The sequence below is a fragment of the Rhipicephalus sanguineus genome, chromosome 1 (assembly GCF_013339695.2).
Source record: "Rhipicephalus sanguineus isolate Rsan-2018 chromosome 1, BIME_Rsan_1.4, whole genome shotgun sequence".
Lineage (NCBI taxonomy): Eukaryota > Metazoa > Arthropoda > Arachnida > Ixodida > Ixodidae > Rhipicephalus > Rhipicephalus sanguineus.
The window spans coordinates 180,806,385-180,834,011 of NC_051176.1; the positions used below are offsets into that span (position 1 = coordinate 180,806,385).

A 27,627-nucleotide genomic window follows, 5' to 3' on the forward strand; every position below is an offset into this window, starting at 1 on the left:
TAGCCAAAGCACTGTTGCTAGGTCTTACCTACTGGCCTTAGAACTGAATACGGCAGAACATACAAAAGGTGGCGAAGTGTTTGTCAGCGAATATTTTCTCATAGTGTAGTCTAACAGAGAGCAACTGAATGAACGAGAAACTAAATTAACAGCAACGAAACCTGAAGTTACGAAAAGTGCCTCATATCCTTCTTTCGTTTTCTCCATTCCAGTTCCTCCTGCAAAGCCTATCATTCGCTACATCTCCAAGGAAGGGGTCATGGAATTCGCTGGCTCCGTCATTGGTCCCTTCAATGAGGGCGAGAGGCTTGTTCTTCTCTGCGAAGTTTCGGGAGGTAAATGTTTTCTTTTCCACAGTAGCTAACATTGACGAAGGCGATCGTCCTCAAAATAACACTGGTAAAAGAAAGAGACAGAGAGAGGAATGACTGTCATACTGCATTCGATAACGCCAGGCCATAATATTTCTCCAGTAACATGCCATGTTTCGGCGGTAAGAGAGTAATCAATTACAACGGAATACATCAGCCACAGATACCCACTGTTACATTAATGTAGTTTCGGCTATCGTTGCTGAAAGCTCTCCTTAAGCACATTATACGGAGACGTAAGCAAAACACGAGGCATACCTTCAACCGAGTCTGGTAACTGAATCAGCTACGAATTCGGCAACATTGACCACAACCAGAGCTGTTACCGTTCGAGTGAGCATGGTGGGCTATTTAGCTTTGCCTGGATGACCATGAAAACAAAACACTATATGAAATCTGTTCGCTGGTGGTCATACGACAGAGAACGAACGACATAATTATTATTATTGTTGTATGGGCAAATAAGGTGAACCAGCCACTGTACGCGACACAGTGTTTGGTACTCTTGTATCATTGAATGTACTCTTGAAAGTACTCTTTAATCATTGAGGAATCATTGAAATGCAGCAACTAATTCGTTCACTGAGCATGCATTCATTTTCTTCGAGATGAAGGTCACACTTACCCAATGTTTTCGTGAATGCCGCCTAAAATAAATTCGTCCCCTTTTGATATTCGCACAGAATGAGCCTCGCAGAGCAACGAGGCGTTCTCCTACATTTGCCTTGAAGTTTGGTAGGAATATGCCGGTGTGTCAAGTCATTTCAATGTCCTTAACGAAACAAAACACAAAGCAAAATGCAGGAAGCGACGCCGACGGCCGGCAACATTGTGCTCTTTCATTACTACTGCGTCTGATTATGAAACCGAGTGCGGATGCCGTCAGCTTCATTTCCTGAATGTTTGCGTTCTTTGTGATATCGTGTCGCATATGGGCTCAACGAATCACCACCCTCTCAACTTATGTGTCAATTTTCCTTCCTCTCAGTTTTAAGTGCTGGCAGAAGTAGTAGTGAGCATTTTGTATGCTGGTCTCCCTTTTAACAGTCTTTCATATTTCCTATTATGGGACCGCGCCAGTCGTGCGAAGTCGTTCTCACGATTCCCATGAGCAATACGACGAATAGCTAGGTTAGTTAGCATTGCATTCTCGCAAAAAACCTAGAGCGCGCAGGCCACGGCACGTACCGCAGCTGCTGCATAGGCCTATGGCGCCGCTCTTGTTAAGCAAATATTATTTGCCTTAGATGAATGTTCATCCAACATAATTAGCTGTCAGTAAGAACTATCGCGACGCTGCGAGAATAACTTATCAACTACGTGTGAAGAATCAATTTACAGAAAGTTATTTTATGAAATAAATAAAATTAGAGTCCAAAGTTGTCCCTATAGCCATCTTGGAGGAGAGGTCGAGTAGAAGGCATAAACAATCAGTTAAACGATTACTATAAGCACGACGAGGTAAACATAAATAAAAAAGCCATGTAGAAAAAGCAGGCAGCTTCATATATGATGTGATTTTTATTGATATGCAGCAAAGAAAAATTAAAAAGGAAACACTACACACCATATATACTAAAGTCCCGCTAGCGTGTTTTTACTTTCGTGTAACTCAGAATTACTTGCTGTTGCGCTAGTCGGTTCATACTGTCTACTGACCATAAACCTATGGTCATTTAGCGAAAGACAACGAGAAGAAAGGTACTCGCCCTGCTGCTTTCCCCTCCTTTTTTCGTTGTTTTGCGCTAAGTGACCATAGTTTTATGGTCAATACAAAGTACTTGCGTGGACTGGTATTCTGTGTGCACCGGATATACTCTGAATTAGTATTTCGTAGCAATTGCACTCGTATTCATAGTTGGAAAAACGAATATCTGCAGCAGGAAATGGAAAACATGTCTACTTGCTGCATTTGACAGTGCACCTTATCCGGTTCCGTGCGTTCGGTCATCTGGCTCGGTGCACTTAACCTTTGGCTTCTGAAAGAGCTGTTGCGCTAATAGCTTTCTGTATGTTGCCGCTGCAAACTGTAGAGCAACAACACGTGGTGACCTTTAAGAGGGGACCACAATAGAAGCAGGGCATGCATATACAGTAACTCGTGAGACCACGTGTGCGACAACAATCGCTTGCAGAAAGTTGAGTCAACGGCATGAACGGCGTCTCGAGAGAAAACGTCAATAGCCGCTCTCATTTTACGTATATATACAGATGCCGATCTGCGGAAAGAGCGCAGATTGCTTAAGAAACAAAAAGAAATTTAAAAAAACTCATTTATGCAGTTGCCGTGAGGTGCGTGCACTTTATACGCATTTGTATAGATAACAATTCATATGACAAAAAAAGTCGAGCTTGAATGGGATCATAACGCTCGTAGAACATATATATACTGGATATGACACAACGGAGGTGTTGTCAACAGTGATATAAATATTTATTTCCTAACAGTTTCGGGAGAGGACCTGCCTGAGGAAGGGAGGTCCCCTCCCGAAACTGTTGGGAAATATTTATATCACTGTTGACAACGCCTACGGTGTGTTATACCCACTACTTGAAGAGAACTGGCCCATTGAACTACTAATCTACACTATATATATATATATATATATATATATATATATATATATATATATATATATATATATATATATATATATATATATATATATATATATATATATTAAAATTTTTACTCTGGGTGGGGTATCGAATTAGACTAAACATTTACCGAGATAGGAGTCTGTCTGTGCGCAGTGAATTTTTGTTGGGCACGCACGTGTGCCCGCGGTAACGCATTTGGCGCGCGAGAGAGACGAGTAAATCGCCCCGCGTAACGACCGCGAGATTGTAACGAAGGTGGAAAGATAGCGCGGGGATCACCGCGTAAGTGAATATTTCTTTTCGGCGAACTTCCAGAGGCCGCGTTTTATTTGTCCCAGCCCAAGGACACGTGTAGTAGCGATGGTAACAACGGCAGCGGCAGCAATGTGCTGTTCGATAACCGCGGGGCCCACGCAACCCGTTACTGACACCGCGGTGTCGATAAAGGGACTCTCTCCTTCGGGGCAAAAGAGACGCGACTGATTCTATTGGCGGCCTTCGTGCGTGTGTGTGCGCGTGAGTACGTAACCATGTTAGCGGCCATCTTTCCTCGGGGCCGCGGGGGAGGCGGTTTCCGAGTGGGGAAGGGTGCGAAAGAACGCGTGGTCGGTTGCATTGTTTGCCTGCGAGTGTGGGCGCTCTGCCCGGTTGCTCTTTCAGGGCGCGCTGGCCCTCTTCCCACCCCTGATACTGCGCTTCCACATTCGCCTTGCCGCGGCACATAGCGCTCCCGTGCGTGGAGTGCCGGGGCAAACGTGCGCGCCTCGCCCGTGTTACCTTAGCTGGCCGGCTCGCTTTCGCACGCGAGCACGGTTTCGACGACCACGGGTCGACGTGAACTACGCCGGTCGAAAGGCAACGTGCTTCGATCAACTGGCGCCTTAATTATTGCTCACTTGGTTTCCTTCTTCGTTTTCCTCGATCCCTTGTCGCGGCCCTTCGCAGAAGACTTTCTATTATCCTTCCGGTTCTTTCCGTGCCTTCTTCGATTTCTTTCATGTAGGATCACTTGCAGTCGACTGCAAGAAACAGCAGATCGGCTGTTTCCTGTCACATGGTGCACAGGCAACACGAGTAACGTTCTTTAACGTGATCTTGCACGTCAGGAGCTGGAATTCGTTGTACATTTACTGATTTCTAAGTCTTTGTAGTCGCATTATGAGCAATTTCGAGTTACTTCAACAAGAACGAACACCTAATTTTTTTAGAAAGGGTCAAGCCGAGAAGTTATTTTTAATGTTGCCTGCAAGTTCATCAAGCTAGGAACTGGAAAAACGAGCTCCCTTGGAGACACCGAGCCATGCAAGCGATACACACGTCGTTCTTTGAACAGAGGATGTCGAAGCAAAATGAAAGAAAAAAAAAAGCAGTTCGGTATAAGTTCTAGCCAGGCCTGGGCAGTATCGCGATAGTATTTCAGAGATACTTTTGAGTATCAGTATTTCTGTATCGAGATACATTTGAAAATTTTGTTTGTATCTCAGTAGTGAAATGCTTTTACGATGTATCGTTTGTATCGCGATACTATGCAGGACAAGGGTATCTCGTTACATTTTTTTTTTGTCGGAAATGAGTTGAGGCGTGTGTCCAAGGGGGGAATGGCGTTCTTTTTTTTCGTTTGTTTTTGTGCCAAGACAAGCAAAGGCGCGCCGCCGGTCACCGACAGAAAGGGCGGCGATGGTTTCCCCTCGAGCACAGAATGGCCCAGAATGGCCCACGCTACAGCCGGCACAATCGCGGAGGCAGTGTTGTCGGCCTTGGCGACAAAATTCGCTGTCTCTCAAGGCCAGAGCAGCAAGCCTAATTTTTTTCGGGTGGCAAGTCATTACTTCGTGACCCCCCGCGCGGATACCGCCTTGGAACAGATGTGTTGCAATGCTTCGCGTGCGTTCAGTTCTCAAAACGGTGGCACTTCGAAAAGCAGTTCCCGTTGTCGCCGCAGAAGTATAGAAGATGGCTATCTTTGTCGCGCTTTCAGCCACCTCTCAAGCGTGTCGGGGCTGCTTTCCTAATTGATTCGAAGCGTGAAACGGTCTTTTGTGGTACCAGGCTCGCCCGCCGCCGGAGCCGAATTCACCTGTTGCGGCTTGCTGAAATGTGTGCTGGTAGCCTCGGTGGTGGTGACCGCTTTATTGAAGAGTGACCGTTTCGGCCCAGGCGACAAGTGCTTGCTGTAGTTTCTGATGGGGGGCTCTGAGCAGCTGTCCCTGTTTACACGTCTGTTTAGAGAGCTGGCAAAAGTGACTTGGGAAGGCTTAAACCCTCTCACTCCCAAATAACGTGATTTTAGGAAGCCAATGTTTGAATTGTGCAGTTTTGACGTATTGGATTCCATTGCTCGTAGGTAATTATGGCCGGCCTATATGGGCAGCGGTATCCTCAGCCGTCACACTGGGCACCGACAGGGCCAGACGGCTGAGGATTCCGAAGATGGGGACCAACTTCGGCTTCTGAACGGTGAGAACAACCCACGTAAGTGCGGAAGTTTTTCGGCATCTAGATGACCCGGGAAGAGCTATCGTCATGCTGCAGGGCTATCCGGCTATGAAGGCGGTATTTATTCACGATAACACGAATTTGTGCTCGTCTGCAGCGGTAGAGGTGCTTTTCTTCTTTCGCGAGTCTTGTGCTGAGGCCGAACCGACGCAGTCTAGAAGAGAGCCTATTTGAGATGCTCACACAGCAACCTCCTCAGTGAAGCAGATCTTATGTGCAAAATAAATGCACACCTTTTCTCAGTTCACCGGTGTTCATTAGTGATTCGATGATTTGCTTACACTGTGCTATTTCTATCATAGCTCATTTTGTTGTCACCAACTACGTCGATTTCGGTGTCCAATGCTTGTTACTCTTGCTGTGAAATAGTGTACTTGTTTATCACAATTGATACGTCTAATTATGTCATTATAACTAATTATGTACTTTGTAACCCCCCCTCTGTAATGTCTTAATGGCGCTAAGGGTACCGTAATAAATAAATAAATAAATGAACTGAAAGCATCAATGCGCTGCAACTTCATTTCCAACATTACACTGCAGTTATGAAAGTATTTGCGGAGTATGAGCATCCTTGAAATAAACAAAAAGTATTCCGGTATCTGTATTCCGCAATACTTTTTTCGTCTTATTGTGAAAGTATCTCCGAAATATCCCGTTACGTTAAAGGCAAAAGTATCTCAGTATCTGTATTTTAGGCTTCCAGTCCACGTATTTCGATATCTGTATTCCGGAATACTTTTACAAGTATCTCTGCCCAGCCCTGGTTCCAGTTAGCCGTGCTTTTGTTTTGTTCCGGCTCAGGTCCTGCTCGGAGAAGTTCAAAAAATATAACGGTTCAAGAACATGTTCGATAAGATCAACTTAGTCCTCCATCTTAGGGGAGCGTTACTGAATGCTACTGAGTTGCGCACATGCAACAGTTGTGGCAGGCAGATGAAGATACCGACTAATTTCCGAGGCATGGGAGACAGCAAATGGTATTTTATATAAAAATGGGACCAGATACTGCGATGCAGGAAATGTCCCCCACCGAACGACCCCTTCACCCCCGTCGAAGTAGTTTCGCGGACTTTTCTCCGCCGCACCCTAAATCACTGCACAGTGATTAGACATAAGCCATTTTGTGAAGAAATCCAGAAACCCTAAAGCGAATGAACGCAGCTAACTTTGGTTATCACGTTCAGTCTACAGGCTTATTGCACAAAGACGGGTATTTTGTGTGAATAATAAAGACCGAGTTATTAAAGGAAAATTCGTATGTCTGCCCCTTGTTACCTTCACAGCTGCACAGTTACTTCACTGCTGCACGTGCAAGAAGAAAGACACTATACAGAAAACAAGGAAAGAATGAGCTCGCTTCCACACCACAGCAGCGGATTGCGAGGTTAAACACAAACCGTGATTCTATGATGCACAGTCGAAATAGTGTTTCTTTCGTGGTCGAGTTTACAAGTGCTACGAAACCAGCCAAAGTCTCATATCAGTCAGGGGGCGTGCCGACTGCAGTGCATTTCGATGAATTCAGGATATGTCAAGCACCTGTGTCGGTCTGTATGTTTGAACCGTTTCGTGCGGAGCGGCTAGCTTTTCTTTCTGTCTTTTTTTTTCGTTCGGCTCAACTTAGGGCTCATTCTAAGGGTAACAGTGCGTACGCGTTCCAATCTAGCGGAAAATTCGACTGGGTGACGGTTTCTGGTTCTGGTTTCGGTAGTGGGGCTTGCCGAATTCCTCTGGCGCATATCCACCTGAGGAGTTTTACACGACGGAGCACAAGTTACCGATAGCTGAAGGAGCTTCACTGTAAACAGAAAGAAGCGAGCGCGTATAGTAACAGAGAGCTGAGCTAGTTGGTAAGTATTCATGTTAAAGAGACACACTGTAAACCTTTCCACCCCCATAAGGGCGTGCCAATCACTGAAACACCCTTGGTACGCCCTTATTTCTGACATTTTGTTTTAAAAGTGTGTAAATACGACACAAACGCTCTTTGCACACCCTTATTTGAAATAAAGGCGCATGAAGGACACATGTTCAAATATAACACCCTAATAACTGGTGGGGTGTGGGGGTGTTTCTTGAAATGTTATGCCTATGCATTTTAAAGACGATAGTCTTTCTTGGGGAACTTAAACGCAGAAATTTCGGTCTGTCTTTCTGTCTGTCTGTCTGTCTGTCTTTCTGTTTGTCGGCACGTCCCTCGATTCAGCCACTCGGCCAAAGTTGAACCACTTGCCCAAGGGCCAGCCGTCTTGAACTGGTACGGCTGTTCATACTTGTGAACGTTTCGATCAAAAAGTAAATATCATGCATATCTGAGGTGCAACATCACTAGGTAAGTATTAGGTGGCGTGTTCCTTTAATAGAAAATGCATACATACGTAATTTTAAGGACCCTAGTTTCTTAAGCTGCGCTGAAAATGCACAAGAATAGAAGTTTGAGCTAGTTGGTATGCGTTCATCTTTGTTGAAACAGCGCTCACTAGACGACGACAAAGTAAAAGAAGGCACAGGACAGGCAGCGCCTGTCCTGTGCCTTCTTTTACTTCGTCGTCGTCTAGTGAGCGCTGTTTCAACAAAGCTGAAAATGCGACTGCGCTAAAATTTGCCTTCCTCCGTGCCCTTCGCACGAGCTCATTGTTGTGTTTCGGTTTCGGTTCTGTATTGCACTGTACGAATGCCATGGGTTGGTGTTGAAAAACTTTAGTTTTGAGAAGGCCAAGAAGGTGAAAAAAAATATTTAAAAAATGAAAAAGCAGCGTTGTGGGCGGCCTTCAGGCTGCCGGTTGTGGGCGCCGCTCTGGCGTTCCTGTTTTACCCAGGCAACGTGTAAATAAAAGAGTGTGTGGAGGGTACTCGTTGAGTGCGGACGTTTCTCTGCAAAGGTCTTCGCCTGCTGCTGCGCCGGGACTACCAGCACGCAACACAGCACTCATGTTTCCCGACGTATTGCCAGATGGCGTCCATATCTCACACAGCGCCTCTTCTATCGTCTTTACACGACATTTGCAGCGAAGCACGCAGATACGCGGCCAATTTTTTTTGAAGAAGTTTTGCTATGTTACCCTGGCGAATATTTTAAGCTGTTAAGCCTCAGTTACAATTTACTGCTGCGAGCAGCGACATTCCGTTTTTTTTTTCTCTCGATTCTGATTGTTGTGCGCCCACACCCACTGCTACAACATTTTACGATATAGCATGCATGTACGAAATAAGCACAGTTGCATCTGGTATTTTTGCAGAGTGGGTGGTGCACTCTAAAAAAAAATAAGAAGAAGCGAGCCAGCTCGCCGACGCGCTCCTCGCGCCATCTCGCTGGTAATGAAGAAACGCATATAAGTGCCTGCCGTCTCTTAGTTCTGCCATCGGTAAAGGGTGTGTATATAACGCTCGCCGTTAGCTACATGAAGGATCTGCGCTTTCTGGCGTAGTGGTTAGCGCCACTCGCTGCAAAACGAGAGGTCGCTGGTTCGATTCCGCGCCTCGGAAGCATTTTCCTGAATCATTTTTCTTTGAGACTTTGATATATATATACATACTTATACATTTACGGTGCATGACGGCGGCGACGGCGACGGCAAAATCCAGCCGAGACTGTCCATATAATTGCTATCGCAATAAAAGGGAGGGAGAATGGAGCAACGGGCTGCGTTGCTCCTTCAGAGCAACGGCTTTCTCCTGTGCGGACGCTTTACCCATCGCGTCATCTTGCGTTAGTGCCTGATGAGAAACGTTTCTCCTTAACCACGAGGTCTTGCGAGCGCGCGCATGCGCACGCGAGTTACGTCGTGATTCCGTGCTGCGGAGAGCTGCAGCCATCTGCGCTACGGGTGTTATAGTCTGCATCCTTTCGTGATTTTGCGCTCAGTCGGCAGTCTCAGACTATGCAGCACTACCCGGGCTCGACCAGTCGCGTGCGGTTACTTGCACTTAAGATTAATGCGAGCAATTCACGAGTGACGTTTATTGTTTTTTTTATTTTGTACAGTTTTTTTTATTGCTCGGCGTGCCCGCGATGCGCCGCATACTTTCGTGTTTATCGTGTTGTTTGTATACGTTTGCGCACTGTCTGTTTATCATAAATGAAATAAGTCCTGCAGTCTTGTTTTAAAAAAAACAGTCTTGTTTTATTGAACACCTTAGACTATAGACCAGAATTTCCAGCGCTCGTAAGCGGCCGCCATGTTTGGCCGACCGAGGCGCCGCGATGCGAGCATTTGCTTCGGGGCTGCTGAAATGCGCCGGCGCACAGCACGGTGCACCACGTTTGTGGCTCTCAGTAGCGGCCGATGGCAGATTCGCAAGCGCTGCAGCCGCTCAGTCTTCTCTGAATGTCGGAGCGTGCATCTTCTTTCCTGCGACTACATTTTCGAACAGTGGAATTGTGCCAGGGAGCTTGCCAAACATCGCGAGAACGTTCAGCAACATCGTCACGAAGGTTTCAGTAGTTGCAACACCGTGCAGTTGTCCATTCCTTTTTTTTTAGAACTGTATCATACCAAGAAACGTTTTAAACTTACGCATTTGCGTATGCTAACGGCCGGATGAAACCTAGTAAACTGTATCTTGTTTTTTTTTTCTGAAAAGTAGCAGCGACCGATATTTCCGTGCCGCGTGCTACCGTCCGACTTTGTGCTGCACGATGGCTGTTTCGTGGTCTCTCGCAAAATGCAACGGGATGCATTAAATTAGGCGAATATTTCAGTTTTTAACGCAGAACGCTTTAGCTGAGATTACGTGAGGTTTCTAAGAGAGATTACTGCGAAAGCATAGCCTGGCGTAGTGTCCGAAGCCTCTTGTAGCAAAGCTAGACGCGGCGCGCATGCCGGCCCCCAACCTCTGTGTTCTTAAAGAACACCCCGTCACACAGGTGCTTCGAATCACGATCAAAGCCGGTGAAGATTACGTGTGAGTCCGATATTGATTAAGTTCGATTCTGACCGAGCGGCGTGCACACGCGTGCACTTTCTATCGCGACGTGCCTGAGTCAGGATATATACTTAACTGTAATTGAAGGATCGCTCCTGCAATGACAAGATCCCTGTCACACGGGCACTTTCGATCAGGATTGAGCCGGATCAGGATTTATCACCCCGGCCTTCCTTTGCTGCCACAGTAAAACTTCGTTGTTATAAAATCACAGGTAGACATGCCTCGCGGCTGTGAGGTTCAAAATACATATGTTGTATGGACATGAAGTTGTAAAAAGCGAAACAGTTCGTTACATCGAGGTTTACCTGTGCCTTTTTGAACAAATTTATAGCCAAGGTGGCCGCATTTTGGATTTCAGAAGCAAGCTTAAACACCCGCGTGTTGAAATTTGCGTGCATGCTAATAGCTGAAGCTTGTTTCCACTCGGCAGCTGCGGTGGCGCCTGTAAGTCTTCAGGTAAAACTGAGAAACATGTGTTAATTGACTTCGCAGTTTGAGAAAATATCTAGTGGGGTGCATGGATACTGTCTTTGTCATTTTAAGATTCATCGTTGTCATTTTAGTAATTCAGTTTATATTTTTCATCCAGCAGGTGGTCCTGTTTTAAACAATTCACTTGCAGTGCAGCCGTTTGAATAGGCAGAAAATATGGCGTCCTGAGCAAGAGCACCAGCTCACTTATTACTTATCGAACTCAATGAAGGAAAGATGACTTTTAAGGGCTCGCTTTTATTTGTTAGACACAATATTATCGAGAACTAACAGACCATAATGCCACGGAAGGTATAGGGAATGCTATTTGTAGTACTTAGGATATAAATGTGAAGAAAGTAAAGAGGACGAAAAGATAACCGGCCGCCGGCAGGGACCGAACCTGCGACCTTCGAATAACGCGCCCGATGCTCTGCCACTGAGCTACGGCGGCGGTCATCTTCCCGTTCACTTTATGGGGTATATATGTGAATTTAAACCTAGGAGTGTTAGTCAGCGCCGATCGCTGCCATGGCTGTCATAACCACTCGGCTGGATAGCCGAGTGGTTATGACATGACGCTCGCCTCCGGATCGTGGGTACGCGGGTTCGAATCTCGCCTCCCCAAGAAATTTTTTCGCCATAAATTTCTGTCTTTTTCCGTCTTTACCTTTCGTGCTCTCTCTCTCTCTCTCTCGCTTTCTCTCTTTCTTTGTCTTTCTCTGTACTCGTTCGCTCTCATGTCACAGTTATTGCGGACAAATCGGCGCACGTGTTCTGGGAGAGAAACAGAAGACGACGAACGGAGCGTGCGACGGTTAAAGGTGATAATTTTTTATCTAAGGCACACGGCAAACCACGTGCATAACAGCTCTGTTGTGAAAGAAAGAAAGAAAGATAGATAGATAGATAGATAGATAGATAGATAGATAGATAGATAGATAGATAGATAGATAGATAGATAGATAGATAGATAGATAGATAGATAGATAGAAAGGCAGTACGTCAGGCAACACCCATGCCACGCTTCGCTTGCCCCCACTTTCCCGATATGGGAAGGGCTCCTGAACTTATTGTCCTGCGTATGGCAGTACCTGCTACTGCAGCCACTGTCAGCAAAGTCCGCAGCGGTTCTCTTAGAAAAGCTCCCATCAGTAAAACAGCAGAAATAAGAACCATTGCCATGCGGCTCAGTACAACACGCAATAACTAAGGGTCCCCTCAGCCAATATAGCGCGATCGTACAATGCATTGTACCGTGAAGAGATTGTAGAGCAAATGTTATGGGAACTCCACGTATGCAACACAGCTTAAGAGCATTATTAAACACGTGCACAGCAAAGCTAGAAAATAATGGCACAAGTTAGTAGTGCGTGTCGCAAGTTCAATTTTAATGCCATTGAATTTTCCACGTGCCGACCCCTTACATCACCTGGAGAGGGGACATTGTCGAGAGAGGTAGGAACAGCTCACAGTCATGTAAAATGCCCCTTCAACGTTAAGGTATTTTAGGCTCCTTTAAGTCCGCAATAGCACGATTTGACGAGCGGCTTTTTACATCTGGCCGAGCAACACGCAGGAACGAATCCTGTTAACGCGGCTGCCACAATGCATTTTCGCGTGTAGGTATACTATAGGCCTAGCGAGAACAAAACGTGCACACTTCGAGAACAACTTAGACAGAGAGAGAGAGAGAGAAAAAAAAAAACTAATCCCGAGGTGCGTTGAGGCTTTCTGGAAGACGAGCTTCACTTGGCGCAACCTCTGAAGCGTGCATGTATTTCGCAATAGACATGACCTGCCGACCTATTCGCATGCGTCCGTTCTCTCGTTTGGTTGTGTTCTTCCGCCGCCGCTCAGCCACCTATAAAATCTGTACGCCCGTTTGAGCTCGACGACTCAAGTGGCTTCCATGCCCGCTGTTGACGCGCCGATTTTTTCGAGAAGACTCAGGTTCAGACGATGCGCTCGGGCTCTTGCTGGGTATATGCGATTTGTGCCGTGCTATTTTCTTCCAGACGCACGCGATCGGCTCTTTTTAGTGCACGTTAAGGGGATCATTAGAATAACATTTTCGTAGCGGTCTCGGGTTTATGCTCCGTCGGTCTGCATGGCTCACTGTTCATTCTTTATAGGCTCCGAGGGGCTTTGAGTGCACAAATATGCGACAGCATGGCTAGAGAACTGCAGCATGAACATTGAGGGCACAGACTAATAGTCATGCTATCACCGTTCACTTTGACAAGCGCAGCACAAGTATACGTAGTTGAAATTGATCTCAGAAAAGCGGTTTCGCGTGCCGTGCAATAATTAACTATTGGTTGTTGGTGGCCAGCTTTCATCATATGTCTCATTAGCTTGTCCCCTCCTTGATGTTCGTCTAATATATGTACTTCGTGAATCCCCTAATGTACACTAACAAACCAGATTTTACTCTATGACCGGGCCACCAAACTTTCTTCCTACTCCCTCGCTTTCTTTGTACTATAGCTAGCGCTGAAAATATGACTTCTTTTAGTGGTTCATGAAAGTACGTGCAGTGCTTTCTTTCTTTTTTTTTTTCAAGGCGGCTTTTTTTAAGGTCATTAAAACTTACGTGACGTTCAGTAGAAGCTCTGGATGCGAAGATCGCCGTAAGTTTTTCTTACCCAACGCCAAAAGATGCACGACTGCATGTTTTTCAACGTCATGTGAGCGCAGTATAAATATCTCATTGTAGATCACCATTAGCGATCGTAATCGTGGTGTGGATCTTAAAGTATGCGTTCGTTGTTTTGTTCTACTTACACCGCAGTGTGTACTATAAGGTAAACGCAAATGATAAGAAAATGGCGCAGTAACTTAACAAAGATATCATAACAACGAATTTCGTTCACTCACTAATCTCTAATAAACGCTAATTACGGAAGGTTTACTGCTCATATTATCGGTATTAAGTACCAGAAAAAACTACCAATAAGTGCTAAAGCCTGCCACCCGACATGAAGCTATATAAGAAATATGCGAATAAGTATTTGCTAAGCGCACTGCTGGCAACAGGCGCATTAGTATGAATATATAATATAAAAGAGTTTGTTTTGTAGTTTTAAATGTTTATGACATTTGCTAATGTTTCACTTCTTGTTTTCCAAACATTTATCGTTTATTATTTTATTTTCATTTTCAGAAATATTGCTTTTTGTAGCGCAGGGTATATTTCACTTCTTTGTATTCCTCTGACACCTCATATATCGCAAGCGCTATTTTGTTTCAGCTTATTTGGGATATTAACCCAGTGTGGTGATTTACGATGAAATATTTATACTGTACCCGCATGATGTTAATAAAAAAAACATGGAATCGCGCATGCCATGGCGTTGGGTGAGAAAAATTTACGCAGATCTTCACATCAATTGCTTCTATTAAATGTTGCAAATAATTCGTTCATTACTCTATTTTTATTTACCGATAAAAGGTTCACCTGACAGTTTTGTAGCCCAAGCACCTTTGTCTGCACTATCGACGAATACAACAGAACGAAATTGTAGCAACGCATCATAGCACAGCGAATTCTCTGACCTTGATATGTTAAACGTCGGGGCTGTTCGCCATCATGCCTATAAGCAATTATTTGTGCGGTCGCCTGAATAGCGATACTAGACGTACCGGAATGGAAGATATCTGTACAAATTTGGGGAAGCGTTGAGGGAGGAAGATCGCATAATGTAGTAACTGTCTCTCGTGAGGGAGGATGCTACAGTAAAACTGCTGTGGGTAAGGAAGACGAAGCTCCACAAGCTTTTATGCACAGTAATGAGTGAGAGAGAAAAGCATCAATGGTGAAATTGGAGCTTGTTAATGAGCGAATGGGCAAGATATCATGTCTGGTAACTGCACGACGGACACTGTTAGAAATAAATCAAAATACACTTTTCACTTTCTTTTTTCTTTTCCGTCTGTCGCGCAGTTAGTACCCGTAAGGTTCGCGTTAACGGAATGCCTGCAAAGTTAATAATGTTCACAGGCATGCATGGTTTATTTAATAGCTTTCTCTCGTAAAAATGAATAGCGTAATTTAAAAGAAAAGATAAAGCCCGTACTTATTCCGAACATGAAAACGGCTAGCGACGGGTTTCCCGCAAATGTACCGTGTGGATTGCATTGAAAAGGAACAGCGGCTTAATAATAATTGTTGGGGTTTTACGCCCCAAAACCATGGCATGATTATGAGGGACGCCGTAGTGGAGGGCTCCGGAAATATCTAGCACCCGGGGTTCTTTAACGCTCACCTAAACCTAATTATACGGGCCTCTAGCATTTCGCCTCCTTAGAAATGCGGCCGCCGCCACCGCGATTAGAAACCGCGACCTTCGGGTCAGCAGTCGAGCACCATAAGCACTTCACAACGGCGGAGGGTGGCACAGCAGCTTTACTTGCATGACATTTTTATTCTGTCCGCGTCCATTTTAGCCAAATCTTTGCAATTGTACAAGAAAATATGCGGCGACCGCTTTTCACGCCGTACCTCACAATGTTGCCCTAAATGATGATCAGAAATTTTTGAAACTGACGCTTTGTTAATTAATGTTCAGGTAGAAAACAAGAAAACAAAGCAAGCCAAAAGTTGTCTCTGAAACCATCGTATTCTCACTTCCATCAAAGCGGTTCCCTCAATTTTTGAAAAGACATAGTCAGCATTTGGCAACCTTCTCCAGTTCTAACGGAACTATGAGCGGGCTTACCACTAAGCAAAAAAAAAAAAAAAAAAAAAAAAAACGAGTATATTTTCAGCTGAGAACGGCATAGCCTTTGGTGTCGTCGTTTAATCATTACTAATTTCCTGAAGAGTGTTAATCTTATTCCGAAATCTTTCAAGCAGATCTCTTCTCATGGATGATGTATAGGAGCCACCCATCTGCTCTGTGGCATTTTCGACTTTTCTGTAAAACATGGTGCACGGCTTTTTTTTTTTTTTAAGAAGCTTAAGGCGCATTCCTTCTCGGCGTGATTGAATGACCGCCTCGTGAAGAGTTCATTGTTCTAAGCGCCTAGTGCACTTACGCAATGACCTTGCTTCTCGTAGTTGCTCCGTTCACCCGTCACTGAGGGTAGTCCAGAATCGATGACGTAGGCCGTCTAATGAGCCGCGGCTGAGTGCGGCCTTTAAAAGAAGCGGTGTTTTCTTTTGTTAGGTCGTCGGCAGTTTCATCAATTATGGTGCTCTAGATTCGCCGTGCGCTTAGTGCAATCACTTGAAAGGGTTCACATCAACCCCGCCGCGCCTGGCGCGCTTCCTGCCCTCCATTAGCGTTTATTCGACGAGCTCGTTCGGATCTGGTCGGATGGATAGAGGGGCGCAAGACGTGGCACGCGGAGAACGCCACCAAGAGGCTCTAATTTCTTTGACAGAGGTTTCCGCTTTATATCATTCCTGGAAGAAAGTTTTAGTACAGGCTTGAACTCACTTTTTTTTTATCCACTTCAATTTGTTTCGCACTGATAGCGGCAATGTGGGTTGTCCTGAAGAGGGGCCTCGGCTACAGTCATCGCTATAGTGAAATATAGTCTCTGGGCGAATAATGATAATTTCAGCGCGTACATTGCCTCAGTTAAAATCGAATGTTTGTAATGACCCTACGAAACCAGGCTTGCCTGTCTGAGCGAAGCGATCTACGATAAGATTGTAGTGCGGTGTATTACAAGGGCCGCAATGAGGGTATTCGCGATGTCTGTACACGTACACTCTAAGAAAAAAAAAAAAGAGTATGCGTGACTGTTCTCGGAGAGTTCTGACTTGCAACGTATAGGACTCTCTTTAAATAGTCACGGTGACTCTCTTGGTGGGTCAGGGTCGGCTCGCTCTAGGAGAGTCCCCTGACCCTCTAGGAAGAGTGCAAAGACTCTCATCGGGAGGATCCCGTTAACACTTATGGGGAGACAGACGACTCTTGCCGGTAACGCTCCTAGGGAGGTCAAGGGACCCTTACCGAAGCATCAAGCGACTCCACAAGTATTTTAAGCTACTCATTTGATCCTTGCTCTACTTTTGCGCGACTACTGTTGAAAATAGTGGAGTATTCATTTTAAGCAAGTCCAATAATACTTGCCGTTCTGCCCAGCGACTGTAAAAAAAGAATAGTTCAGTTTTAGCATTATTTTAATAAAACTCGTCAAAACAACACATTTTCCAGCAAAGTTATATAGAAAGCGCGAAAAGATGGTCTGTGATTTCCAATTAAATTTGAGTATTCCTCATTTACATGATTCTATGAGTATCCCTTTCAGTCACGGTGTGCATTTGTACACATCAACTTCGGAGTCGCATCACGCACCGCGTGCTTCTTCAAATGGCTTGAAACTTAGTGTGCACATTCGTGCAGGCTTTCTGAGTGGATAAATAGCGGTCATTGAACTTCATTATGCAGCTTATTGCTGCAGATGATCACTTTGCTAGAGACACTACCATGTTCGACGATCGTTCGACGCGCGACGTTCCAGGACCGACGTCAAGAGTATTTTTTTTCTTCGCTCGAAAAGCATACAACCAAAAAACAAACTGTGCATGCATTTTGGGCATAATAGGTGATTCATTTTATGCAAGGATTGAAGCCGACTGATTGCAGAATAATTAGATATTTAATTACAGGCTAATTACCATTAATTGCTGAAACTCGCACAAAACAACACATTCCATCATTTTATTTCTTGGAATATATTACTGAGTGCCTTGAAATCATGCCATGCAAATTTGATGCATTTGCAGGCAGTGCATCATAATTCGTGACTGAAAGGGGTATAGCCAACTAAAATGTGTGACTGTGATGTGCACAGTGTCATACGGTGCTAAATGAACAGCAGACATCGCCATCATGCTTCCATATTTATTCCTTGTGATTAAGAATAAATAAAAAAATTGTGACGGCTTGAGGCATCAGACTTGTGGCTTGCTAGGTTGTCGCTCCTGTCCAGCGTGAGCAGCATGAAAAACGGTATCTGAAAAGCAGAACGTGATATTATGATGAGAAAATGAAATTGCAGTAAAGGTTTGCAAAACCTACACAATAAGTGGTTCACACAGACATAATAAAGGCTAACAACGAAACAACAAAGCACATCCTCCGGCAGCCAGGGGCATGCCGTGAGCGGTTATTGACCGCATGTTTTACAAACGTAACCCATCCTTAAATACTCAGATAAACAGATGCGAGTACCAGGGCCCGAACGACACCCAGCGCATGCGTACGCCGTCTACGTCGAGATCAGACATGTCATATGCTAGAATTAGCGCACATAACTCCCACAATCACGTACACTCACTCGATTCTGTTATAGCGCCCAACGTCATCGCAGTGTATGCAAACCACGAAAACAGCAAACAGAAACGAGGGGAAAGAGTGCACGCCGGCGGCCGCAACAACGCGCGCCGTCGAAAGTCTAGAGCCTTTTCACTTTACCGGCGAGGCTTGTCCAACTTGAATGACTACCGCGTACGTTCTGGAAGCCACCGTACTATATCTGCACCTCAAACTACCGTCTTTAAGCCAACAAAAACCATTACATATAGTGCGTCTGAGCGTTCTGTACACAGGCATTTTTTTTTTTCACGTTCCCGCGCGTGGAAGCACGCTGCACACTCAAGGTCGATGGAAATGTTATTATGAAGTAGATTAAAGTGCATCTTAAAACGACATCTTGCACCTTCAGTAGTGCAGACACGACGTGCGACCAGCAAGAAATGACCCTCGATTATTGTTTCCATCGCTCACTTTATGGGAGCTTGTACAGCAACGCGCATAACGGTGGCAACTCGTTAACTGACAGCTTTAGTTGGGCATCCGCAACAGCCCCGCGGATAGACGTCAGACTCTGCCCAGGCGGCGCTGCGAAAAACACCGCCACCAGCGCCCTCATCGTAGCCCTGGCACTAACTGGGTAGTGCAAGGAGAGCCGCCCGCAAGCGAATGTGCATAGGCCGCAATATAACCCTCCTCTTTCGTTGGCATCGAGGCGCGGTTTCCTGAAAATCAAGGACCTGGAAAGCTTCTTCCGCCAATCCACGCTTCAGAAACAAAGCAAGCTGATCAAAGCGAACTGCGAGTACAATGCAAAATAAGTTTTAGTTATTCCCGCGCGCTGCAACTTGCAAGTACAAGCGAGCATCACACGACACCGAGTTCGAGGCAAGCCCTCCGATATCCGTTCTCTAGAGCCTAAATGCGTTAAAATCGGGTATATACGTATGCCACAGCGATAAAGTACCTACATACATCAATTTACTTAGCTATGCATCTTACGATCAGTGGTACAAAACTCGGTTCACAGCAACAAACCTGAAGGGGGTCACGACCAACATTCTGCGAGTTACTTGTATGACGCACGTGGTGTTAGCTAGTTAGAACCAGAACTCTGAGCCTTCAAAACGTACATACGTCCGCGATGCTGTGTTGTGACGACCAACTCGTCGCGGTGTGCGTATCACGCGTCTCCTGCAGTCTGCCTCTAGCTGCTCACTTCGTGTTACACGACAAGCACCGCGGTCAGAGCCTCTGCTGAGCTTCATAGTCAAGGTTACCACGGTTTTGCATCAGGGCTACGCAAAACAACAGCAGAGCCACACATTCATGCCACCGGCTGTGGAGAACGCGGGTACTTCGCTTACCCAACACGCTCGCAACGGCCCGTATCCAGCGCTCTCGCCTTTCTTCTTCGTACGACAACTATGGAAATCGGTAAAACTGAACGTTATTATTCAGTCTTTTACGTCCGTGGCAATTCACAACGCAACAGTGCGTCTTTTGCGGAGTTTCTTCGTAGCGTGCGGAGGGCTCTCGTCTGCTGCTGTTTTCGCCGTCGTTCAGGCGAGTGATCCAGCAAGCACATCACGACGGTTCGGTGGCGCGTCCGACTAGCGGAGAGCAATTCACAGCTCTCGTTCTGAGTGCTAAATGCGCAAACACACGCGATATTAAGCTCAATCGTTGTTTCGCACTCGCTAGTTGCACCTGGTCCCATAGCAAACTGTACGAGAGAGTCGGTCTATGCACTACTCAATACTTCTCCGACAGGTGGCGCCACACATCTTGGAAACTCCAGAGTCTGACGTCTATACAGGCTACTGTTCGAAATGGCTGGCAGGTTCCGCAGAGCTGCTGCAGGCGCTCAGCTAAGGCTGTATAATTAGTACCTACGAAAGCAGTACACTCACCGTTAACTGGCGCCCGTTGTCGGTGTCCGCAGCTCCATGAATATTCCGCCCTCCAAGCGTCACTTCGTGCACGGCTCGAGCCGGCGTCAACACCACCGAAGACGCGCAACCTACGCAACCACGCAACGCATTCCAATAGGCCAGGAGACTGAGACGACTGAGAGAGGAGAGCGGCGCGCCACCCCGGCGCCAACCCCGTCTGCGTCGCCGAGCAAGGCGCCACAACGGCGCCAAAGGGCGAGCTTGCGATATGTATGGCGTATACGGCGGCTCTTCCGTATACCGAAGCCAATCGAAACGCGCTTCAGGAGGGTCCAGTGACACCTTCCCAAATGCGAACTCTTTTTCTCTGCCTGTACCTTCCAAAAGGGGTCAGATGGACACCCGAAGAGAGTCACGGTTCCATGACCCTCTTTTGACTCTTTTTTCGTAGAGTGTAGCGCCGCACAGGGATTGGAGAATGAAATTCCGTGAGGAAGAATCAGTGGACGGCAGACAACGTTGTATGGCCACGTGAATAGGCTGTGACAACACTTGCCCTGTAGGCACAAGGATGAGACAAATAATCTTTTTGTAGTGCTGCTCATAAGCATATGCATGGTATTTCAATAAATGCTCCCAAAAATCTTCAGAAATAAGGAAATGGGATATTTGCTCGCTGCCCTTACTATTGTTTTTCTCTATAGTGGCAGGCGTTCAAGATGACTAGACACATCAGTTACCGCCGTAATAAAAGAAATTGAAGCAATCAATTTTTTAATAAGGGGCGACAGGCGGTCGAGTTAAATGGAAGAATTGGATACGTTCCTGCGAAAAGCCCATTGGCGCTTTTAGATTTCCTATATAAAAGTGGCACGTGGTAATTCTTTCAGGGTGATGAAATCCGACGAGTTCCTCCAGCGAAACCGAAACCGAAATGTGGAAGCGCGCAACTGCCACACTCTTCTGAGGCGTCTAAAACGAGCGAGCGTCGTTATATCAACCATGGTTCTACTTCGCTTCGTGTATGTGCGGGCTGCTCGTGTATGTGCGGATAGCTCGCATGGCGCGCGTAGGTTAATGAATGCAGAAATAAGACCACTGCGATGGCTCTCGAAGACAATCACGTCATTCTGGTCGTCTGCTACTTGCGCTCATTGGCGCTTCGGTTTCGATTTCGCCGGTGAATTTGGTCGAATTTCATCATTGCGCAATTATTACCTCAGGCCGCTTTTTGGAAATCTGAAAACGGCAATGAGTTTCTCGCAGCAAGGATTTTAGTTTTCCCATTTGACCCGACCACCGGGCTCCACTTAGTAAAAAGTTAATTATTTTATTTTTTTGTAGTTAAGCATGTAATTATTGTCTTTGGTCATCATGAGATGTCTGCCGCCACAGAAAAAGTAATTATAAAGGCTGCGAGCAAATATCATATTTGCCTTATTTTTTATTATATTTTAACGCATTTCTTGAAACATCCAGTATATGATGTAGAAACGCGTTCTAACCTATGCCGTTTAGAAAGATCCGTTTTTCCTAACAAGCAGTTACAAGATGTTGAAACTAAAGATGTCCTCCAATACAATGCATGTAGTCTCTTTTCATTAATCTCAGTCACGTCGAACGTTCAATAAATTTTTCCAGAAATAATTTTCGCAACAATGAAGTTTGTGAAAAAATATTTTTTTTAAGTAAGGGTACCCATAAAAGAAGCCGAGCGAACAATTCATTTGTCCTTTTCATCAAAATGGCGGCAACACGGGCGCCCTGCACATATAGTTAAGCCCGTACTTGGTGAATGGATATATTCAGAGTAAGAGGCGGCGACGACAACGGACAGAGAGATACATACACCCACACGGCGAATGGAAGACCTCGATCCCCTCACCAGGAACGGTTTATGGAAGTCATATTCTCCCGACTTCAAATAGGACACACACACCTGGCATATGACTTGTACTTAGAAAGGAAGATCAACTACAATGCGTAAAATGCCAGAAGCAGCTAGCAGTCATACACATCCTAATCACATGTCCTCATATTGCAAGACAACAACAACAAAAAAAAACGTGCAGTTGCACACAACGCGAAAGTTGCAGAAAGGGCTGAGCAGTGATTCGCCTGCCCTTCAGCGACGCTCTCGTTCACGGGCAATCAAGCGCTGGCGTTCCAAACGTGCAACACGCTCGGCGTCCATTGCGGGAAAGGAAACCTTCATTTGTGCTGCAGTGTCGCCCTCTCCGCTCCTCCTTTCCCTTCTCATTCACACATCAATCCTGTTCACCCTCCCTTCCGTTTTCCACCCCCGTGCTATAGTATATCGTTCATTCGTGGTTCGTGAAAGAAATGAAAAGGGGCGCTATTTTCTGCCTCCCGTCGGGGGGGGGGGGGGGGGCACGGCTCAGCGCCCTTAGAAATGGGGAAGGGGAAGTAAAGATGATAGAAGAAAGGAAGATAGAAGGAGTGATTAGCATGGCAAGAGTGTCTTGTCAACAAAGGCGGGAGCACGAAGCCAAAGGGTTCGTTTATAAGGTGGCGAGGTCCGCAGAAGCCGCAAACTCGAGGAAGGCTCACAGGGTTTGCAGCTTTGACCGCGCGGGAAAGAGAAAGTCCTCCACCATTGTCGCAGGGAGACCGAGCAGGCGATAGCGGCGCGCCATCAAGCGTCGTTCAGCGGCCAGGGCAGGGCCGGCGCAAATTATATGTTCCAAAGTTCCGTCGTCGCCGCATCTGCGGCACGCAGGCGATGAACAGCGACCCTTGGAAAACATGCGTGCCGCAGGCCAAGCGTGCCGATCCGCAGGCGAAGCAGCAGCCACCGCTCGCGCCTCTCCAGGCCGTTCTCTGGTAGGGGTGGCGGTGGTTTGCCGCTTGCCACCCGCGTGTCAGGGTGGGCCGCTGGAAGCAGCTGCCGCAGTCGTTGCCGGGAGTAGTCCGACAGGGCTACCGCCTTGGTGACTGGGGTGTCGCCGTGGTGTGCTGCCTTAGCGGCGGCGTCGGCCTCCTCGTTACCGGCTATCCCAACGTGCGAGAGAAGCCAGTGAAGGGACAGACGCACACCGCTAGCTTCGATGGCGGTTAGCTTGGCGTGCAGTAACGCCACGGTAATGCCGGCTTGGTCTGGCTGCAGCAGCGCTTGTAGGGCTGGCCGGGAATCGCACAGGATCGCCACGGGCAGCTGGGGTGGCATAACAGCGAGGTAGTCGGCTGCCAAGTGAAGGCCAGCCAATTCTGCTGCAGTGGAGCTGGCGTGAAAGGGAAGGCGGCACCGGATGGTCGTACCAGTCGTTGGTATGACACAGGCAGCCGCGGCCGAGCGGGGGCTGTCCCGGACAGACCCGTCCGTGAACACCAGGAGGTTCCCCCGCAGCCTGTGGTGGAGTTTCGCCACGGCTGACTGGTGGAGCTCGCACGCCGGTGTTTGCCTTTTGCTGAGGTTGCCCAGCTCCAAATGCACGTCCAGAGGCTGCTTGTGTGGTGGAGGGGGCTGGGTAGGACAGGGAGCCGCGGGCACCAGTTCTTCATAGAGTGACCAGATTTGTCCCATTCGTGAAGCTGGTCGGCTCCGCAGTCTCCGTAGGAGGGCATCGCCCCCTGGGGCCCCGTGGAGACGGTCCACATGATGCAGCGCCTGTCGCAGCATAAGGAGAGACAGAGGCCAAGTCTGGGCCTCTGCCAATGAAGCAGCCATGGGCGACTAGCGCGGGAGTCCCATGAAGCGCCGAATCGCCATGCGGTGTTGCCGCTCCAACTGCTCCTTGCGGTGTTGCGTCAGCTGCACCAGAGGCAGTGCGTAGGTTTGCACTGCCGTTGCAGCCCCCTGGTAGAGCTGAAGTGCCAGTCGTGGGGTGCACCCTTGGCCCCTGCTAAACAGCTTGCCCACAGCAGTCTGAACCCTGGTGGCCTTGAAGGTCGCGAGTTTGACGGCTGGTATCCAGGTGAGGCGGTGATCGATCTTTATCCCCAGGTACGTCACCGCCTTGCTCCACGAGATTGGCCGGTCTCCCAACACAAGCCTTCGGATGGCCCTCCGCGCAGCGACTCTGGGGTGAACCAGCAGCGCCTCCGTTTTCGTGGGGGACACGATCAGCCCGATCGTTCTGAAGAAAGAGGTCACAGCATCCAGGGAGCGTTGCAGGGAGCGCCTGATGGCAGTGATGTTCCGCCTGGGCCCCCTAACACACAGCGCCACGTCGTCTGCGTACAAGCAGCACTGCGTGGGGTAGCGCTTGTCAACCGGTAGTATTCCAGGTAGCCCTGCCAGCACCAAGTTGAACAAAAAGGGGCTCAGGACAGAACCTTGTGGGACGCCGGCTGTCACTGGCCTTGGATCGCTGACCGCGCGTCCAACTCTAACCCGGAGGGTCCGTCCGGCTAGGAAGGCACGGATGAAAGCACGCAGAAAGCCCATGATGCCGAGTGCGTCCAGAGCACTCTCTATGACCATATGTGACAGGCCGTCGAAAGCGCTTTGGACATCCAGCAGTACAAGGAGGGCCACCTCGCCCTTGCTCCTGGCCTCCTCCAGGGTGGAGACGACGTCCGCAATTGAGTCTGCTCTGCAGCGGTGGCGCCGGAAGCCTGTCTGCTGCTCTGATAGGAACTCCGTTGCCCCAGCAATCCAACTCAAGCGTGCCAGAGCTATGGCTTCCATGAGCTTGCAGGCAGCAGAGGTAAGAGAGACGGGCCTGTAGGATGCAATGGCTGTACCAGGGCGGCCATGTTTCCGGACGGGCACCACCACAGCAGTCAGCCAGGCCTCAGGTAGGGTGCCGCTCTGCCAAAACGTCATTAAAATCCCTCAACACTCTTTGTCGTGCAGCCACATCCAGGTTACGCAGCATCTGGTATGTGATGCCGTCGGCGCCGGGGGCACATCGGCGCTTGGTTCTCGTCAGAGCAGCATTCAGCTCGTGCTCCAAAATGGGCTCCTGGCACAGAGCTGCAATTTGGCTGGCAGTCCCATCACCCCTCCTCGCCCTCACCTCCCTTTTTCACCCCTTGCTATAGTGTACTACACACGGCCATGCTTTATAATACTCCTACTGCTCTCCTTCCTCCTCACCCTCATTTCCCTTTCCCAACCTTTGCTATACTGTACTACACATGACTATGCTATGCTTTGCACTCCTCCTCCTCTACTTCCTCCTCACCCTTACATCTTCGGGCGCTGGGCGTGTCTTCTCCTGTGTTGTCCGTGTCTTTTTTTTTTGTCGCGCAATCGTACTCAACTTACTCTCTCTCCCTCACTCTCCTTTTCACTTCCCACTTCCTTGCATTACTGTACTATTCACGGCTATGCTGTCCTTGGAGTTCTGATGAATCTTTCGAGCTCTCAATTTTGGGGCACATGTACACGCTTCGCCTGCAAGAGCATCAACTTTTTGATTTCCTTCACTTCCAACGTCATATGGGATCCACTGAACTTGACATTAAATCCCTTCCACGTTAAATCTTTAGTCAGTGCCAGAGATTGAATTGTAAACTTTTCTTGAGGTAGGCCGCGATGTAACTTTTGTGGCACAAATTTTGAGGCCGTCAGTGCTGCAGCATCTCGGGCGGAGAAGGCCCGTATAGTTTTCACAACGCCGAGGTAATTGCGGCGGTTTCTGCCATTGTAGACGAAACGACACAATCTAGGCGGCCCAACTACGACACGCCAGTGTACCCAAGCTACTGGAGAAACGCATCATTCCACGTGCGAAGCAAATCTTCTTGTGCTGGATCATTTGAACAGTGTGTATCGAAGCCACCTACAAGTGTACATAAAATGCATGGTCGGTGAGCGTAGGAACAGATAGCGGCGCAACGACATTCTTCAAATTAGAAATTCATCATCGTCATCATTATCATTATTATCATTAGCCTGACTGCGCGCACTGAAGGGCAAAGGCCTCTTCCGTGCACCGCCAGTCAATCCGGTCCTGTGCTTGCTGCGGCCATGTTATACCCGCAAGCTTCCTAATCTCATCTGCCCACCTGATTTTCTGTCTCCCCCTCGAGCGTTTGCCTTCTCTTGGAATCTGGTCTGTTACTCTTAATGAACATCGGTTATCTTGCCTACGTGCTACATACCCATGCCAATTTCTTCTTCTTTTTTGTTGAAATAAAGAATAAATGAAGGAGTCATTGTCACCATTGTTTGGTGACGGCTACCCCTTTCCACATAGTTGTTAGGATAAAAAATAGTAAACAATGGGTAAGTTTTGAACTTACCCATTTCTTGATTTCGACTAAGATATCCTTAAACACCCGTTTGTTCTCTGGCCGACTCTGCTCTCTTCTTGCCCCTTAAGGTTACATCTATCATTTTACTTTTCATTGCTCACGGCGTCGTCCTCAATTTTTTAAGTTGAACCCTCTTTGTAAGCCTCACGGTTTCTGCTCCGTAGGTAAGCACGGGTAAGATGCAGCTGTTATATACCGTCCTCTTGAGGGATAGTGCTAAACTACCATTCATAATTTGAGAATTCCTGCTGAATGTGCTCCACCACATTCTTATTCATGTTGAGCTTACTTTTCATGTTGATCTTAACAGCCTAGAACACAATCCACTATAACAAAATTATGTGGCATTCTGCAAATAACCAGATACAATGCAGGTAAAGATTATAAGTGGGTGACACATTCGATCTGAAAATCAGCACTGGAGCCACTGGTATATTGTTTTTTTTATGTCGATTCCTGCTCGCTGATATGTCCAGTCGCAAATACACTGGCCATCGCTTGCCATTTGAATCAAGAGTTAACATTCAGTGGCTCTCCAGTTATATCGGTACCACTGGAAACAATGTAGTCGACCATTGGCGGCTAATGCTCACGCATCGAATGTGATGACTGATCGGCAGGTTGTCACAAATGACGCCAATAGCATTTTACATAGGCTACGTAGAGCACTGTCTGAAAGCATCGGGTTGAACGAACAAAGGCGTCAATTCTATATCGAGTACACTCTATTCTACCGTTTTCTGTGAACATAAATATTAAACGCATATTGGACACCCTTTCGCACCGTTTAGAGAGAGAGAAAAGTTAAGTGAAATGCAGGGAGGTTAACCAGAAGAAAGTTTTTTGGTTTACTACCCTGCACTGGGGAAGGGGTAAGGGGGGCAGAAAGGTAAGGAAGAAAAAAAGAGAAAGGGTAAAAAATAAGGAAACAAAAAAAAGAAAGCGCGCACACACTCAAGCACGGGAGTGTCATAGTCGTTTGGCGAGACCGGCTGAGCGCAGAAACTTTAGCAGCGCCTCGTCACTTTCTGGTTGGAAGCTCGAACGTTCCGGCACTCCGGAATTGATTGCTCGGAAAGCGGCTGGTCATCGAGGCGTCCTAGCGTTGCTGAGAGATGATGTCTCTGGAGAGTACAATGGCACAAGAATTGTCGTGGCCTCTACACCTCGCTCTCTACAGCACGTGAAAAAGCAAGCGACTTTCTACTGGAAGCTGTTTGCTCTTCCCTCATGCCCGCAATATAAGGAGTGAGTGAATAAACTTTATTAAAGATCCGGGCGAGGCGTGGGGAAGAGGGGATTAACCTCTGTCCCGTCCCACTCTCCGTCGAACAAATAATTTATTTGCGAGATGAATTAAACAAT

The 27,627-nt window shown here is 47.2% G+C and overlaps 1 protein-coding gene across 1 annotated transcript in view; it reads left to right on the top strand.

Moving 5' to 3' along the window:
* Positions 1–217: 217 nt before the first annotated feature.
* The window catches only part of LOC119387280 (uncharacterized), a 59,151-nt gene continuing 31,741 nt past the window's right edge, over positions 218–27,627 (top strand). Inside the window, exon 1 of the mRNA XM_037654622.1 lies at positions 218–335. Within this exon, the coding sequence (XP_037510550.1) occupies positions 260–335 (76 nt within the window). The 5' untranslated portion in view covers positions 218–259. The remainder of the gene's footprint in view (positions 336–27,627) is intronic.